Source organism: Thermobia domestica, chromosome 1 (assembly GCF_964235325.1).
Source record: "Thermobia domestica chromosome 1, izTheDome1.hap1.1, whole genome shotgun sequence".
NCBI classification, from domain to species: domain Eukaryota; kingdom Metazoa; phylum Arthropoda; class Insecta; order Zygentoma; family Lepismatidae; genus Thermobia; species Thermobia domestica.
The window spans coordinates 85112607-85132664 of NC_137454.1; the positions used below are offsets into that span (position 1 = coordinate 85112607).

General features: G+C 35.2%; 1 protein-coding gene across 1 annotated transcript in view; it reads right to left on the reverse strand.

Moving 5' to 3' along the window:
* Nucleotides 1-3765: 3765 nt before the first annotated feature.
* MFS18 (major facilitator superfamily transporter 18) overlaps nucleotides 3766-20058 on the reverse strand; it is a 51327-nt gene continuing 35034 nt past the window's right edge. Inside the window, exons 7-8 of the mRNA XM_081760549.1 lie at nucleotides 15891-16049; nucleotides 3766-12018 (exon numbers count right to left, since the gene is read on the reverse strand). Of these exons, the coding sequence (XP_081616675.1) occupies nucleotides 11879-12018; nucleotides 15891-16049 (299 nt within the window). The 3' untranslated portion in view covers nucleotides 3766-11878. The remainder of the gene's footprint in view (nucleotides 12019-15890; nucleotides 16050-20058) is intronic.

Below are 20058 nucleotides of genomic sequence, written 5' to 3' on the forward strand. Positions count from 1 at the left end.
TAAACACAACAAGTTTGTTACCAGTGTCCACCATAAGGCCTTAGCAGGCACACAATATATACATTACCAATCTCCACATTCACCAGTTACGAAGACAAACATTTGAAAGAGCTTTTTTTTCTTCTGCCTGCTATACGACTTACTTCATTGGAGTCCAAATTACAAAAGATGTATTATTTTCTGAAGCCAGGTAGAATCAATAGGTATTCAAAGTCCATTTTATTAAGTTGGTATAATCAGATTAAAATGAATTTGTTTCGACAGTGAACCGAAATAACAGACATCAAGTGGGTTGTCTTTGTTTCGACAGTGAATCGAAATAACAGACATCAAGTGGGTTGTCTACCTCGGAGTGACAACTGCATTAAAGATCTTTACAAAATATGGTTTCCATACCGCATTAAAACCACCTGGAGAAAAAAACATCACCCAATTTAAGATCTACTGCATAGATCCCAGTGATAAATCAAGGGTTTATGAAATAAAATACAATTGGCAGGAGGAATATAGAGATATGGTAAACGAGACATCAAAACACGTGTTAAAGAACATTTTAAGTGCCAAAGTAGAACACTCTGTTTCAGAACTGTCGAAACATTTGAAAGAAACAAAGCAATATTGATGATTGAACAATTTTATTCGAGGCCAAAAACGAAATTGAGAGACTTGCTTCCGAAAACTTGTTTATTTGTTTAAGAAATTCAAAGTTGAATTTAGATAAGCGGTGGTTGAGTAATGAATGGAAGACGGTGATCGACAAATACAAACAACGTTGGCATAGAAATAAAAACCCAATATGAACTGGTAACCTTCTACTACAGAACAAAAAATACAACCTGAACCTGCCATGTTGCAATGTACTGCCCTACTAGTAGATGAGCGTGCAGAAGTTAGGACAAAATTTCCTTTTGCGCACTGCTCGATCCTGGTGAATCCGTTTTTACTTTCCTAATGTTTTTAGACTTCCAAACTATACTATGCATAAGTGTTAATGAACAGCTTGTCTGTCCGTCCTTCAACAGGTATCACAGCAAAAATAGTGAGTGATATCGACAAGCGGTTTTCTGCAATCGATTCAGCGTGTCAAGGGAACATACCACCGCAATTCGCTACACACTACCAAAACCGGAAGCTGTTGAAACTTACTACCACTTACGGTTTCCATACTGATTTCCGTAGAGCAAAAACGGTAAGAGAGATCGAGATGGAGTTTTCTGAAATCGATTCAGCTTCCCAAGAGTAGGTTCTATCACCTCCCTTAACCTTCTATTGAATCCGGTAGTGGTTAAAATTAACCATTTCCGGTTTCAACATCTATTGCCATAGAACAAAACAGTAAAGTACAAGGGTCGTTCAAGGTTGACCGGGATTTTCGTACGTAAATAATCGATGAATAACCGGATCATAATGAAACTTGCGGGTGACGTAATGTATTCCTTCTCGAGTAACTAGCGCCCGGCATGACGTATTTGGCGCATGCGTGGCAGTTGCAGTGAACATGGCGGTAAGCAGTGTGTCTATGGAGCAGCGGTGTGTAATCAAATTTCTTGTTAAGGAGAAAGTTAAACCAGCTGAGATTTTCAGAAGATTGCGAGCAAAGTATGGTGAACAAAAGATGTCACGGACAAGAGTGTACGAATCGTGTGAACAGTTTCGCGAAGGACGGGAGCTGGAAAGATCATGGCAAGTGTCTTCTGAGACATGAAGAGTGTTAAATCCGTGTGGATTTTCTGGACAAAGGGAGCACAATTAATGCCCAGTATTACTCCACATTGTTGAGTGGTGCTGTACGAAAGTCCATTCGCAAGAAAAGACCTGGGATGTTGTCTGGAAATGTCATTCTTCTCTATGACAATGTCCGCCCTCACCCGGTCACTGTGACAACAACAACTCTGCCCGAAATGCGCTGGGAAGTTCTGCCCCATCCCCCCTACAGTCCAGATTTAGCTTCCTGTGATTATCATTTGTTTGCACCCCTTAAAGACCATCTGGAAGGGAAGAAATTCACGACAGATGAAGCACTGCGGAACGATGTCCTCCAGTGGCTACGACAACAACCAAGTTCTTTCTACGCCAAAGGAATCAGGGAGTTGCCACAACGATGGCAACGATGCCTCGACGCGCACGGGAAATACCTTGAAAAGCTGACATAAGTTTGGTGCTTCTTGTGCAATCTGTTTCCTCTGAAGAATGAAAAGTCCCCGTCAACCTTGATCGACCCTTGTAGAACGAGTAATGGCTTTTTGATGTTGATTCAGCGTCCGAGGAACAGGTTTTATCTTTGATATTTTTAATCTATTGCAACCAGTAGCTATTAATGTACCACTTCAAGTTTGAGTATTGAATTCCTATAGTTCGGAAGTCTACTATAGTTTCACACTGTGAAACGAAACTCACTTGTTATTTTTCATGTGTTTTTAACCTTTGTGATGGGGAAGAGCCAAAAGCTAGGTAATGCAAGGTGTTTCCAGTAATTAGACTACCTATAAGTAAAGCCTTAGTAAGATTGTTTTATAAAAATATTTTCGTTCCTGACATTGTAGAGATTTGAAAGAAAGGAAGAAAAATGGTGAGAATTTTTAATAAGAATACGTGTACCTTGCAAACTAATTTAGCCAAAAGTTCCCTTGTATTTGGAAATATCTACTCTCAAAATAATCATAGTTCGTTGCTGATCTTTTGTAAACATTGTATTAATCTATGTAATATTGAACTGCTCTATCTTTTTCGTTTGGTATACTGCAAAGTAATACGAAATATGAGCAAAATGATATTTTTGTTATCGTAATGAAAGTATTTTTTTGAGATTACGTTTGTTCTTTAAGCACAATTTAGGGCGCTAGGTTCACAAGATTCGTTAGACAAAATACTATACTTTGACTAATTTCGTGATAGATATAAGATTCATAGTCTTTTTCTTTGTTTTCAAAACTTCTATTCGTTACATAACTGACCGCAGAATTCTTTTGTTTCAAATTTTTCGTCTAAGATTACACTCCAAAATATTCTTCGTATGTACTGAGATCTTAAAAGATATATATATATATATATATATATATATATATATTTTACCCATTTAAACTATAACAATATGAGAAATGGGAGGAATGAGACAATTGTACCTTACTTTCTTCTCTATGGGTATTAATTCAATGATTAAAAAAGCTGGAAATCGAGCCCGGATCTCTGGCATACTATGTCCGGGTACTAACTATATGACACCCAGTCCACTCTCCGAATACTGACACACCTTTCATTCATAACTGTCGATGTTCTGACATTCAGACCACATGGACTGTACCACAATTTCTGTTGAGCTTAGGAAAACCTAGTACCCATATCCTAGCCCTGTAGATAGAGTGCAGAATCTCACGACCATGCTAAGCGAAAAGGATTAGGCAAAAATCAGAACAAACAAATCATCAACCACATTTGTTGCTAGTTTACTCTCTTCCTCCGGAATATAATCTGACGAACTATAACCCTCATCTTCTTCTATATTCTACTGCTTTTGGGATACAAAGTACACAAGAACAAAACTCTAGTACTCTCAGTCGTTAAACCTTGTTCAAAAAAGGATGTAGAAACGAAATAGAAAACTACCAACCCATATCACTTTCGTTTTTTTTTTTCACCGTGCTCGTGGGTTTTCTCGGGGTTCTCCCGTTTCCTCCCACTTTCTTCATTCCACCATTTCATTCATTTCTCATCTTTACCGTCTCCTTTAGCCTAACCGGCATAACCGTGGGACGTAAAACTTAAAGATTTCGTTTTTTTTTTTTTTTTTTTTTTTAACTTGTTGAAAAACTAGTATGTAAGCGGCTACTAAGTTTCATTAATGAACAAAACTTAATAACGAAAACGCAACACGGATTTATAAAAGGCAAATCCATAATTACTGCCATATATGCACATATCAAAGTAGGTATAACGTCTGTTGATCAGAAAGCCAATACTGTAGGCATATATTGTGATCTCTCAAAAACATTTGATTGTGTAGACCATGATATACTTTTTGGTAAATTAGAAAAATATGGCATTAGCGGTATTGCTTTGGAGTGGTTCAAATCATATTTCTACAAATGTAAACAAATCGTACAAATTCTTCATATGGACGAAACAACTAAAAGTCTGAGCAAAATAAACTCAAATGAACGAATAAATAGAAAAGGTGTTCCACAAGGATCAGTTTTAAGACCAATACTCTTCTATATTTTATTGATTTATCCTTAAATATAGAGAAGGGTAATTTACTTCTTTTTGCTGATGACACAACAGTAATTGTAACTGAGAAAGACAGAGATAGCTTGCAAGAAACCATCGATCCTACAACGTCCCAACTTACGCATTGGTTTTCTTCAAATAAATTGAAACTAAATGCAGATAAAACAAAGTGTTTTCTACCATTTATCTCACAGAATATCACCAACAACTGCCACAGATATCATTGAATAATGAAATATCTACATTTACTAATACTGTAAAATATTTAGATATGTATCTGGATGATAATTTTTCATGGCAGGAACACGTAGAGAAACTAAGCAAAAAATTAGCCCAGGCTATGTACATAGTACGAACTCTAGTCCCAATACTTAATCTGCAATCAATTCTGTCCCTGTACTATGCCATATTCTTTTCTCATATTAAATACGGAATTGCGTTCTGGGGGTCTTCGCTGAAGCTTCAGAATATATTTAAACAACAAAATGTGTCTTAAGAATCATTACTAAATCACCGAAACGCACCATAAGAAACTATTTGAATCCTTGAATATGATGACAGTTCCTTCTTTATACATATTTCAACTTCTGAAAATTACCTGGGATCATTTAGATAATATTAAAGGAGATGGTGATACTCACAACTACCTTACACGTGTAAAAGATAACTTATCCACTGTGTATCATAGAACATCTGCTTACGGAAAATCACACATCTATATGGGTGTAAAGTTGTATAATAAACTACCTAGGTACATAAAAAATAGTCATGGAAAGAGTTTCTTTGTGAACTCAGTGTGCAAACTGCTATTAGAAAACACATTTTATACTGTAAATGAATATCTTAGCAGCAAATTTTGAAACTTCCAAAAGTAATTAAATTCCAATTGTATATACTAGATTTATGTCAGTTTATGTAGGTTTATATATAGTTAAAATGGCAAATACAATTATACAGTAATTAAAATATATTATTGTTATGTAGATTGTGGAATTGGTTTAGCTTTTATCTATTTTCACAAGTTGTTGAACACAAGAGCATTGTATTTGTTTTAAATATTGTATCGAAATTATGTACTGACGAGTTCTATACCATTTTGTACAAATGTACATGTAACATGGTCCAGAGAATGATTAATTAATCTAATCTAAAAAATACACGTCTCATAAATAGCAGGGGTTCGTACTCTCAATAACAGATGGCTATCGTGCTCTGCTCATTGTTTGCAAAGATCACGTGCTCTAATGATGTCACAGCAACATGTGGATTTCGGTTCTCCCCGACCAGAATCATTCGTACGTTTTCATGGCCACTACCATGCAATAATATTTCCTCTTCAGCCATTGGAACTAGCTACGTACGTAGTGGTAGAGATGAATGCAGGCTCGACTACGTAGTCGAGCAGTTAGTCGAGTCAGTCAGTGAAGACGCACGTGCTGGTTCTCTCTCCGGAACACCCATGGTCAAGTGAACAATGGGAGTATCGTTGGAAGTCTGTCGAGCCAGAATTGGCTTGTTTAGAAGTGCAGTGAAAGTAACCTCGAGTTCGTCCATTGATTGCACACTGAACTACACAAAAGCATACTTTGTTTATGGTGGGGTGATTCTTGCATTATTAATTATTGGAGGAGTTGAACAACATCCGGGACCTTATTCACGAAGTAAGCGCAATGACATAGGTGAAATTAAAGAGATGTTGAAATCTATTAGTGCATCAAATGAAACACTGGTGAAAGATGTGAAGATGACGAGGGAAAGTGTATCTAAACTAGTGGACAGATCTACCACCATTGAAAACGAAATTGGACGCGTAACTAATGAGCTTGGTGAACTTCAGGACGTTGTTAATTATTTGCAGCACAAGGTGGATGACCTGGAAAACAGATCTCGTAAGCAAAGTCTGGTGTTTCATGGTATACAAGAAACTGATCATGAACTTGGTCTGACACGGAAAAGAAGATTTGTGATGTGTTACGTGATAGGTTTAATGTGAATATCAATGATGAACTTGTGCAAAGAGCTCATCGGGTAGACAGAAAGTTCACAGACAAACCCAGGCCTATTGTGTGTGAGATTTCAAGTGATAGGAAGAGGGAATATATTTTTTAAAACCGTAATAAACTACGTGGAACAAGAATATTTGTGAATGAGGACTACTCAACTTTGGTCAGGAATGAACGAAAAAAATTACAGTTTTATTTGTCAAAAGCGCGTCAAGAAGGAAAACATGCATTTTTACGCTTTTATCATCTGCTTATTGACGGGAAAAATGGTCACTCTCACAGCTTGAGAACAATGACTTCCACAGCGGTAGGGATCAGGAAATGGTGCGGCAAGACAAGCAACCCAGTGCAATGAGAACTTCTGAAACTCCCGAAGGAACTGTCAATTAAATACCTTTGACGGTTGAATTTGATATTACATAAAAAATGAATCAATCGATTATTTCCTAATGCTGTGGTGGATATGGTGTAAGGAAAATTGTTGATTCCTCTCAATTCTTGTATGATATAATCTGTTAATATGGACATTGGGCTATCCAAGTATAATAGGGGTTATACTACTACAGTCCATGTGATCTGAAAGACTTTACAGAGGAACAATGTCTGGCTGTTCAGAGAAGTAGACTTGGTATCAATAGTTAGCGCGCCGGCACAGTAGAACGGAGACCTAGTTCGTTTCGCAGCTCACTCCTTGAATTTTCATCGAATTCGCACATACAGAGACTATAGTGTAATAAAAAATTGTCTTATTCCTCCAGTACCTCATATTATATCGAATTCAGCTGCCATATATGTTTATTGATATGGACGGACACTGAGTTGTCCAAACAAACGGGAATTATGTAGTCCACGTGGTCTAAACGTCTAAGTTTGGACTCCAAGACTGAGTGGTATTCAGAGAGCCAACTGAGTTTTTTAAGCATATCGGCACGGTAAGCCAGAAGCCCGTGTTCAAATCTCAGCTTAGTTAGGTTTTTCTCATCTTTGAACTTTCATAACTGTAACAACTTGTAAGGTCATTCCTTGTTCTTAAAAATAAAGGAATTTCAAATGAAGTAAACACAAAGGTCGAAAACATTATAGCTGTTATTATCATACACGTGAACAATACACACGTCACAGATTGATGTAACTTGGCAATCTTATGCGTCTTCAATGGAAACTGACAAGGGAAGTTCGGGAGAAAGCACTCGCCTGTAGAAAAACTAAGCATGCTATTTGAAGGACCAATTTACGCTGATTACAACAAGCTAATAAAATTCCTGTACGGTTGAAAACTTTTCGAGAAGTTAAACAATAAATGCACGATTACGCCTTCTAGCGACCTACCGTTACTATGCAGCCTGGTGGTTTGAACTTGCTACTGCTTAATCATTGGAGTCTATTCACAGACAAATTGTCCTTTGGAAGTTGGATGGCAAAGACGTAATGTTGAGAATATACCAAAGAACTGTACACGATTTGTACAACCAATTAATGTGTTTGGGTTCCGACTAATCAATGATGGCAGGAGATTTGTACATAGTATGAAACGTCTTCATCCGGACGTTATGATATACCAACGAAACAATCAAATAAAGTTCGTGTCCATGCTAATGAATCAATTCCGATCAGCGCGATATATTGGATTGTTTTAGTTTGTGTTCCACAAGGTAGGTTACCAACAAATATACATTTTGAATCACCTGTCGAATTTGCTTTTCGCTTTGGTTATGGGAATTGTTCCCTTGACGGATGCAACGCAATTGCACATATAAAATGTTCATGGTGCGAGGAAGTCTTTTGCCTACGTCATTTCTTCATAGAACAGAAGAAAAACATTGATCAATTTTTCATTTCTAACATCATTATTGTGAACAGTATGATGACTAATTTTAACTATTCTAAGGCCATCATAACCTGAGCTCTGACAGATCTAACATCGTGTAAGTTGACGACAGTGTTGCGAACTGTCATAACAAGAAGAATCAAAGCGACCACTTGACAGAAAGATGAAGGAATCGAATTACTTTATCACTGATTGAATCAGATTATAAGTTGAAATATTTACAAACTAGATATTTAAAAAATAACCGTACTTCACTTTACTCCTCAACATTCCAGTACAATGTAGTTCCACTAGGCCTAACGTTATTGCCACAATAATGAATATATATGTATTTTTTCCTTTTCCACTTATTGACACAACTCTGTCCTTTTGACAAGTTTGCTACGTAAATAGAAATGGGGTTACATGGAACAACAACTGGTTCACCTCTCTGTCGCCGCAGGGAGTAGGTTTTCGTGGAATTGAAAGCGAAGAGGGTAGCGAGTCTGTATGGCTCTTCTAAAGTTCAAGGGCAATGAACTGTGATTTGGAATGTCAGGCTGAAATTAGTAGAATTTCTAATGGTCTTTGTAGGAAATTTGTTGACATCGAAAAAAAATGTACATAGTCTATATATTACAGAGACCGTTATAATGAGCTTTTCATAAGGACTGATTTAGAAATTGAGTAGTTGGAAAGTAACGAACATGATGCACCTATGTTTGTCTTTTTGTAGAAGACATTTTTTCACCAATATGTGAAGGGGAGGATAGGTTTAGACCTACAAAAATACATTTGAAAACACTACGTTGTTTCCGTGGTAACAGAACAGTATTGTCTCATTTATACCTACTCAATGCTGTGAAAGTTTCTGTGTTGTCAGGTTGTTTTGATATTTTGTGCTATCATCTCAGTGCATTGGTGTGAATACTGTGGTGTAATCGTTATTTTCATTCATCAGTGGAACATAGTTTATATTCGTATTATTCACATAGACCTAAAATATAAATTTAGTATGTGTATGTGTGTGTGTTTGTGTTTATGAACACAATGCCTGAAGTGCGGAAAGGGGGTGCCCTTGACAAGTCAGGCACGGGAATTTGTGTTTAATCTTAGGGAATACTTCGAAACAGAACGTAACGACGGTCCTTTATTGCCATTGAATAAAGTGATCGAAAGAGTAGATTCAGCTTTATACATTAGCCCTACAACTGTGAAAAGAATCACAAAAGAGAAGTGCCCGAAAGACCTCGCTAAACCGACGGAAACTTTATCCATCCTAGGAAAAAAGCGTACGATTTCTACAGTAAACGGAATTAAATTGTCTACAATTGAAAACCATTCTCTAACGTAAGTAGTTTTCAATTTTTAAAAAGGATATAACATTATGGGTCTTACGCAGAGTCGTTCTGACGCGTGTTTAGTGTCATACTAAAGAGTTGAGTTGATTTTGAGTTTAACGTCTCTTTCAGCAGCGAGACTATATGAGACGTGGACCTACTGATTAACGTGGAATCCGAACCACATGAGCTCCCGCCGGGAATCGAACCGGGGTCTCCCATACCAAAGGCGTACGCTAACCGCTTAGCCACGAAGAAGGTCGATGTCATACTAAAGAGTTCGACTAACATATGTTTCCATGCAGTAATCAGGCATTTAGTGTGACGCTAATCATATGTCAAAACGATTCTGCATAAGACCTTACGTGTTTAGAAGTAACGGTTGTTTTCTTTACAATTTTGTACACTATCTTAACGCAATACTAATTTGTTTGTTTCTTTTGACTAATATTTTCGTCAGGCAAAATGTTAAATAATATTTTTGTTGTAATACATAGGTAATTCTTTTCCCACAAAATGTGCCCCTTATTATATTGTATTGTTATAGAAGATAAATGTGGCAACCGCGCTTAGTCGCACGTGAGAGTTGTCAGAGCTCTTGTTAGCGCGGCCTTACTCTAACAAACCCGTTAGTTATTGCAAAACAGTTTTCTTTTTCTTTTTTCTGTTACACCCGATATATTTCAATTCGTTGCCAAAAATGATGTACTTAACGCGTTTAAATGAGCATATACTCATTTTTCATACAAACTTCCAAGTTGAATCTCTCGAACAGTTCTCAATCGTACAGGAATTTTATTAGCTTGTTTGTAATTAGCATAAATTGGTCCTTCAAATGGCATGCTTAGTTTCTCTGCACGCGAGTGCTTTCTCCCGAACTTTTCTTGCGAGTGTTGTCGTGTCACGAAGGACATCCGGCCTGGACAGTTCTGCTTGCTCTTGATAACTATGCAAAACCAGCCAACAGCTCATGTACACGAACTACATCACAGGCCTTTAACCCACGCACACGCTACTCATTGCAGAATACTCTCTGACACTGTAGCAATCTTAATGATTCACTATTCCACTTGTTGGTAAAGTCACTAGCAATATAGCAGATATTTAAGTTTCATTGAACAATACTTCGTAGTGGTTCTCCACCAAACGGTTTATTATTTTTTTCTTTCTTTCTTTAAATGTCTCATGCTGAAAATGGATAGTCGAAAGTACGTTTGTTTGTTTGAAGTATAATGCTTCTTTTCGTCGTAAGTTATATGAAATAAAACCCGTAGGTTCTAATGTGGATTCTGAACCGCATGCGTCCCCACTGGAAAGCGAACCAGGGGCCACTTGTACAAACTATGCGGACTAATCATTAAATAATAAATCCGGGTGCACTATTGAAAAATGAACACAGAATTTCTGTTATTGTTATGGATAAATTTATGTTTTACTTTATTAAATTTCTTGTATTCGGTTTTCTATTAACGTTCTTCGAAAACAATTCAGATCAGTAATGAATATTTACAATATACGAATAATAATGACGTACACAAAGAAATAATACTACATTGGAACTTAAAATACTTAGCTCTTTGTTTTATAGTGAATATAAGTTTCAAAAAATTGTTTCATACGATTGTTTCATACGAATATTGTAATGCATTTGTGAATTGATTTAATGATATTCCGTTTTATGTTGCCTGAAAGCATGAAGGACGGCAAATCGTCAATAAACATAAGTCTGATTCAACATAAATTACTCTAGAATTATCATAACTTGATACTTGAATAAACATATATAAATTCTACAGACACATACACATATACAAGTACATGGACTTCCTTACGAACTGTACTACCCAAAGTTAAAAACTATATGATCTTTATTAAAGAAAATACAATATCCGTTTTTATTACCCATTTCCAGAAACGAATTGTATTTAATATGGAATACTACTTACTAAATTTTCTAAATCTATACTTACAACCTGTAATATTAAGCCTAATATGGCAGTTCTAAATTATGGAAGGAGGTTTCGGCATCTTGTTTTCGAGTTTCCAGGCCTCGTCTCCATTTGATTTTTACAAATCATACTGAATATACATACACACAACTAAGCATCTAGGTGCATTATACATAACTGTTAAAATTACTGCTTTGAAAGGAATGGTAAACAAACAAAACACAATGCTCTTCACAATAGATGGTACCACGCCTTTTACTTGTTTCCAACATAGTCACAGATTATAATGCTTCCATAGTTTTTTCTTTCTTTTCGATTAAGTGATTTGAGGGACGTAATTTTTGAAAAGTCAATTAAAAGCATAAAATAAATTTACACACATATACACATATATACACAATCATTCTTGTAATGCTATCATACGAAAATTTATGTGAATTGCCAGAACTCAGCTGCCGATTATGTTTCACAATCATTACGTGTTGAGAAATAAATTCATCTTCATTACCATCTAGGTTCTCATAGCACCGGAATATAGATCAGAAAAACTTCAAACTAAGTAATGGGTTTACCACTGCCAAATATAACGAATATAATCAATCCAATAACGTTGATTAATGCTGTAGTATGGAAAACAGCTTCCCAACTCTTGGTAATCTCCAAAATGTAACCAGCAAGATATACGCCCACAAAACCTAGAGAATAAAAATAAAGCCGCTTGTTTTTATACATATTAATGAGTAGTTGAAAAGCTTCCTGAATTGAAAATAGATTTTATACATAATTCACCTCCGTAAGAAATTTACGACGATATGAGCAACCTGCAATATAATATTTACGACAATGATAACTGGGAGCATGATGTGTAAATAAATTCGATAAGTAAGTAACTTTATTGAAACATTCAAATATATACAGGGTGATTCAGAAGAATCACACTAAAATGAAACAGGAAAGTGGGAGTGCTCTACTAAAGAATGTAAATAGACAACTTAGGGTCGTCAAAGGTACTTATCATATGAGAATGAAACTTTAGGTGACCACCATGCATATTTACTAATTCAATTAAACAAAATACAATTGTTCGATAGGAAAATCAAGAAGTAACGTTAATGAGAGATTCTGTGGCAAAATCATAGACCTGCGTGAATGATTTAATCCACTGATAAACCAATCACGTGGATTGGGCCAAACTAAAATAATAAATATCATCCGAGTTGTTCGAATAGTTGAATAAATGAAACAACTACATGCACTGCAGATGTTTTCGATCCTGTTACCTGCGACATTCCTTGAAAGCCTGCTACCCTAAGCTGCTCTCTATAGCAGAATCGAGCATTAGCTGTAATGAAGTAAAGTATGGAATGTTAAAAGCGGCAGAGTTCAAGAAATACAGAAGCAAATATGAATTGGAGGAATAAAGGGGTGGTGGTTGTAACGTAAATTATACTTGGGCAAGGAAAAGGCGACAACAGGATTACCGAACTTAAAACGGTATTGTCACACGAAACATAACAAAATCAAGAAACATATTACTGCAACTATATGATACTATGCATTGTTGAAGCAAGCGACCCCCCTATTCCATTTCATTGATTTCTACCCAAACTAAACGTGCAAGTCTCTGATTTTCAATCGAGAGGGAGGAGATTAACTCCCTTATTATTACTCCATTTCACGTCATCATGAAAGAAGTTTGGAATTTTCAGGAAAATTTACGCAATATTCTACCAAAATCCAATTATTTCATTTCACGAAAGCTATGGTGGAATATATAATATTAAGTTATAGCGTGTATGTGGGAAAGGTGGGGTAGAGTGGTATGGTAAATTTTCATTGTTGATCAACTTTCAACTCCAAGCATTAAGAATTATGTGAGAGCCTCAATAAACACACATACCATATTGCATCAAAATGGTACGTAATCGCGGAATATATTTTTTTACACAGGGGAGGAGAAAAGTTCACACTCCTGTTGATTGATTGATTTTAAATCCAAGTAATACAGATGAGTGTGTAGCTTAAAAAAAAAAAAAAAAAAAAAAAAAAAAAATCTCCATATCGCATCAAACTCTTAATACATATATCATATTTACTAAAATTGATGTGAATTCTTTCCTTTTTTACTCGGAGGGAATATTCACATCTCAAGAGGTAAATTCACCGTTTATTTCTGTGTTTAACCCAAGCACTGAGGACTCTGGAAAAGCCTCAAAGAAAATGTTCATAATATTTTATCAAAATCGATTTATTTTTACGAAAGTTACATCGGAAACTTTCAAAAAATAAATAAATAAATAAATAAAAATTTTAAAAAATTAAATAAAATCGGGAAGAAAGGGGAGGGGAGGACGTAACTAATACTTTGCTCTTCAGAGATCTTACATCCATCCAGAGGGGATGATTCGGAAGCCTCAAAGAAAAATATCCCCATATTACATCAAATCAAACATTTTAAAACATATTTCTGAACTGGGGGTAATCGGAATCCTCTAGAATAATTGAGGAGTTTGATGTAAGAAGGACGTAAGCGAGTTTACGCTTTTTTTTGCATCAAACGCATTTGTGGCTTTTGCCATGCTCGTTTAGCCTCCTGGTAACATTTCAATTCAATATCGGAATACAATGCTGCATATTACATTGTCTTATGTAAGAAAAAGACACTACTTAAATTTTCAACATCGTTTTTCTCCAACTCATGTTTCAGACTTATGCCCTTATTGCATCAAATTCCTCAACTGTACACTACGTTTTGTCTAAATCAAATAATGTTTTCGTACGTCATTCTGCAAAATTGTAAGTATATGTTCAAACCTGCAACATAGGGTTGATTTTACTCCATTGGCTCCGCTTATTCTTCATGGATTGGAACCGCATACAATAGGATTAAAGGAACCTACATACCGAATTTATTAAAATCAGTTGACATAGAAAAGACAGATAGACATGTCCATCGAGTCAAATAGTAGAAGCTCGCTTCAATAACATGAAACAAACGATGTTCTTTGTGTTGAGTTTTGTGGAGTGGTAAAGGATAATATCAAGTGAAACACCAAATAGCACATGCACTATAGATTAGTCGTAGTTGATGGTATTGAAAAGTAGTAAGAAGATGAAACATTGAAGAAAAGATGAAAAATAAATATGTGCTCAATCAAAGGAAAGAGAGAAAAGTCCGCCGGATTTTTGTGTCAGTGGTTTAAGTCTACATTTATATTGGGTTGCAATTCCATTAGGTTAGAAATATACATGATGAGTCATCTATCAATTAGGTTTCGCATTAATGTATTTATAACCTTTTGTATGATGGTTTCGCTGACCTTACGATGTCTATTTCAGAATTCTCAACGGGGCGTTCCCTCTTTTATGCTTCATTTTGGTACATTTATTTTGAATCACCCAATACTAACCTATCATTAATATTAGCTTAACAAAGAATTTAGCATTTCTGTGGCTGTATTTCTACGTCTGAAGTTACGGATAAACGTTAATATCTATAGCAAAAAAAAAGTATGAAATCCAAACTCAACTGTAATTTGTATTGTCGCTGATTTTAAAACCTGGGACAGAAAAATGCTTCCAGTCTTAATTGTACTGTTCATCGACCCTACATTTCAGATGAAAGTGCTCCCCCCCCTCCCCCCCAAAAAAAAACTTTCATGGAAGCCAAATTATAAATTATGTTTGACGTTGATATACACATTAAACCGCTGTATTCGTAGTAGCTGAAGAAGTTTATGCCTAATTGCCATTTTTTGCCATGCTCTTTCAGAGCTATTGCATTGAACATTATGAATATTGGTAAAAACAATACATGAAATAATCTTGTTTCTTTTAAAGAGGACAACAGAATTAATACAGATTAACATATTAAAGTATTCATTTTAATACACTATTTTGTATAAAGAGATCAAATAGTATTACCTGTGAAGCGTGTCTTGTTCTACATTATTTCGCAAACCTTACTGTTTGCTTATTCACGTAGTTCAAGTCTCTGGATTACTTTTTGTACCGCTTAATTCATGTTTCTTTTCCTGCGGTCGGTATAAAGGATAATTTCAGCACTTTAGGTTGAAATTCTGTATATTTGTATAACTTTTTCCCGCTTTCTAGAATTAATAACTGTACACTGAACAATTGTAGACTGAAAATAAAATCTATGCTAAGTGCCAAAAATGAAGAGTTCGGTTTAATGTCAAAATGTGGGCTACGTGCCTAACACTGTTCAGTTTAAATCGGGCTATCTACTTAGGTAGTATTCACTGTGGAAGTAGTTCAAATAATTGCCAGAAGAATGCGCGTGGGCCTATGTGCCACCAGTTCTGAAGTAAAAACTAGGCGTTTTCTCAACATTTTCATTTTGGGACTTAGCACGGATTTTATAGTCTGTCTACAATTTATGACGAACATGAAGTGTCCGCCATCTTCCTATTTTGAAACAGCTGTTTCTAAATCTATTAACGTGATACTAGATTGACTTTTTTTCTTTTTTTACTCGATACAGGTAACAATATTTGCTCTCTTTTATATAATAAAGTTAAGTTTTAAAGTCATGTGTACGACTAACCTGGAATTGCTCCAACTGTGTTCATCATACCAAACACACTCCCAGAATGCTTTGGAGCCAAATCTTGTGGGTTAACAACTATGCCATTGTTATGGAATCCTGAAGCGCCTAATGTGATAGTCATGCACATTAAGGCACCATAGAAACTGTTTATTCTAGCTGTGATTAGAAACGAAAAAAATTATTAATATCTCTTCTTATTTGAACATAATATTTTATTTATTGAGTACACTACAGAAGTATAGACTACATCTCTTATATACTGATTTTATATAGAGTGTCCGAAAAGTCTCTATACTCCTAGGTTCGAGTATCAGACTGATTATTGCTGGGAATTCTACTGAAACCTGGTCTTACCTTCTAAAATGCATTTGTAGGTCCAGCGGAGTTCCTCAACATCTATATTTAGATAGAATTTTTATTCGTTTCTGTATCATTTTTTTTTTTCTTTTCTTTTCATAAGGAATCATCTCCCAAAAGATGAAGTTCCACTGATCATAAAATCGTCTCTCAGATGGGGTCTTGCTAATTATAAGAAATTCTGAAAACATACTAGTAGAAATGGATTTAGTCCATTGGAATCATATGACAAGCTGGGACGCTTGAAATATTTCAACGTTTAAATCACGCAATGGCTAGCACTCGCGAAGTGTAGCCAGCCAATATAAACGAAAGTAGTACATCTTTTCTCACCTTTACAGTTATTTTTTTAAACTATTGTTTAATTAAGTTCACGTTGCAAAGATTCCCTAATACATTTATATCTGATTTATATGTTTAAAACAGGTGGCTTAAACTGATAAGTTTTACATCTGGACTTCTGACATTCTTGGAAGTGCAAGGCGTTTCAAGGAATCAGTTCGCTAATGAAGGTGCGAAGGTTGCTAAACTATTTTGGAGCTGATATGAAACGTCTTTTAGGTTTAGGGCGAGTGAAGCAAGATTCACGTAAGCTGGAACAAAATTTTGCAGAAGGAAATACAGAGTAAAGTATTTTACACTGTAATTTTTTCTTCTTTCTTCGATGGAATTTCTTCGACGACTTAATTGTTTGGTAATAAGATTATGGAAGTATTTCAGTTTGGAAAGTGTTCACGAAAGGACCTTCAGGGATAATCTGGTGGAACCGAATAGCTACGATATAAGATGGAAGCAATTGAAATAAAGTTATTGCATTGTGTTAATAGCTTGAATGCATACGCCAGTCTCGAGATATCCATTCTCAAGACAGACATCGACTTCAAGAAAGAGGACTGAATGGTTGAGAAGGACAAAATGAATTGGACCGACCACTTGATGTTTACGAACTGTAGAAGTAGTTCCAGTGCTGGTTGGTCGTAGGTTTCATATTAGAAAAGTGTTATCTGTGACTATAAGACCAAAGAAAGGTTGAAATAGTAATGAATGTAGTATTTATTGTCCCAGGTCCCCAATGAATAGCTTGGTGTATAAGGAAAGTCATGCAAGTACTCAAATCAGGGACGGCATTAAGGATGGGCAAACGCCCACCCGATGAATGGCCTTGCCCACCCCAACAGAAGTAGAATAATGAAGGTGACATCTTGTACTTCAAAACCAATAGGTATTACTATCGATTGTAATGTAATACGTTCTAGGACCCTGTTTAACTCTGCAATGAACAATGATTTTAAGTAGGATAAGCAGTCTTCACCCTAAAAGTGAACATTTCCTCTCATTGAGACAATTGAACCACTTGCATGTCATTATGGATGTAATGTCGATAGTGTAGAGGTGGAACTGAAACTTCTCCCGAAAGTTTTGAAACGTTATGAGGAGGAAAAGCAATGCAAAATTACCTCCGTATCTCAGTTTGCTGAAGTGATGGATCGTTTCAAAATTGCTTTTCATGAAATTCACAAATTAGCCATAATTGCTGTCACCATTTCTGTATCTAGTTCACCATATGAACGTTCTTTCTCGTGTCTTAGACGGGTTAAAACATATCTAAGAAATCGAATGGCAAACGGTCGCCTAAGCGATCTTTGTTTCCTTTCAGTAGAAAGAAAACTTGTAATGAATATTGCTGTAGGAGGATGTGGTAAACGCATTCGATGCTGGATATAAAAATCGACGCATTGCACTTCATTAGAGTGCAGATATAAAAGTTTATTGTAAGCTTGTTCGTGCCATGTGATCATCCCTTCAGAGTTTAAAATACATTGTTGTTTCTGTGGATCATGATGAAGTTTTGTTAATTGCTATTTACTTCTTTATCCAATTTATAGTTTTTTTTTTTCAACTTGAGTTTCAGTTTAAAAGATTTCTGTGTAAGGTATGATCAAACAATTATGCTGTCGAATTTCCCTATTCTTTTAGTAACATTCTTTTAGGTCTTTGCTGTTGCATATAGAGATCACGTCAAAAAATCTAATGTGCACAAATTAAGAATATACGAGAGAAAATGATTTATATTTTTTGTCTGTTGCTTTTTTATAATAAATCCTTCAAGGATAAAAATGTTTGCAGTAACCTATTTTATCCTTGTTTTACTTTACCTACTTTGTGTATTTTATGATATTAACGAAAGGCAGAGTATTATCTGTTAGTCTGTTTTTTGAACCTTCTTTTATTTCTATGCATTCATGTGCATTCTTGGAGGGAGAGGAGGTAAAGCTGTCTTGAACTTCATCGATTTCACAGTACACACCGTTATTATTATTGTTATTATTATTATTATTAAAAAAAAAACTGGAAGTAGAGGTAGTGTGTCTGCTACGCGGAATTCGGTAGGTCGAGCATATAGCCACGAACTCCCGCAGCCCATCCTAAGTCCTGCATTTCTTCAGTCCCACCAGGCGAATGACGGAATTGTACCTTCTATAAGGCCAAGACAGCTGTTTTCCACATCTTTGTTCCTCCCGTATTTCGGTCTGAGCCTTAGCTAACTAAAGAGTATAAAATTTTACAACGACTTATCAAAAAGATAGTCGTAAACCTGGTTCGTTTGCTGAGGTAAAAATTCGAAGTGGTAGTATTTCTTTGACATTAAAATATTAGCTTCGATATTTAAATACCATTAATCTCACCTTTTTAATAAAACTGACAACGTCTATAAACGATGTTAAACTGGTTTATTATTTGATATAACTTATAATATCCTTTTCTTAAAACTGTTAGGTACACGAACTCACTGACTAGGTAACCATAAAACATGTCCATATCAACAACTATCCCATAATAATCACTTACATATATTAAAAACATTCTTCTTTTGTTAATATGAAATGAACATTCTACTAAGCATAGTGCACATGTATGAGTACTTTCTGCCCAAGGTACAGGTAAATATTACACAAACCAAAGTATTTTGTTATATAAAAATGTCGCTCGACAATGGGACTGAATATAAAAGTCATGAGTAGGCTTGGCTTTTATCTTCAAGAACCACTGGTCCGTTTACATTAGTGTTCTTTACATTGCTTATGTCCATCATATTTTAATCGCACCTTGTATATCTATTCATGACATTTCACATATACATATATATATAAATACATTCATAACAATTCTTTCATTTCATCAATATTTATCTTTAATTACATTAATTATATTTATTTCATTATTATCTACTATATTATTAATATATTTTCTTATTAGAATATCGTCGCTTATTTAATTAATCGTCGGAGAGTGCGATTTCAAAAAATGTAAAGGACAAACGTGGGTTACAAATAGTATTAATCTTTACGGGCGCATTAAATAACAAACAAGTTAGATGTTGCATTTAAAGGTATACATAGTAGCACTAAGATGTTATAACACAGAAGAATATCATTCAAGATAGTCGTCAAATAATTGATTTTATAGAATAGAGCTTCTTTTTAACATAATCTTTGACAATTAAATTTTCAACACAAATCAATCTAATATAAATAATCTTTGCTTTTAATTAATTATAAATCGAATTATGATTCTTCACATTAACAAGAAAGAATAAAAATCATTTGAAAATTAATTTTCAGTCTACCTAAAACTCTATTTAAGCAATTCAAGTATTTATAAGAATCGTTTTCATTATTGATATTAACACATAAACTTAAAAATGAAAATTTACAAGAATCTACAACTAACATGAATTTAACCTAATTTCAGTAACGGTAATCAGGTTACATTCGAACTTGCATACGGTTCCAATAACGTACACTGT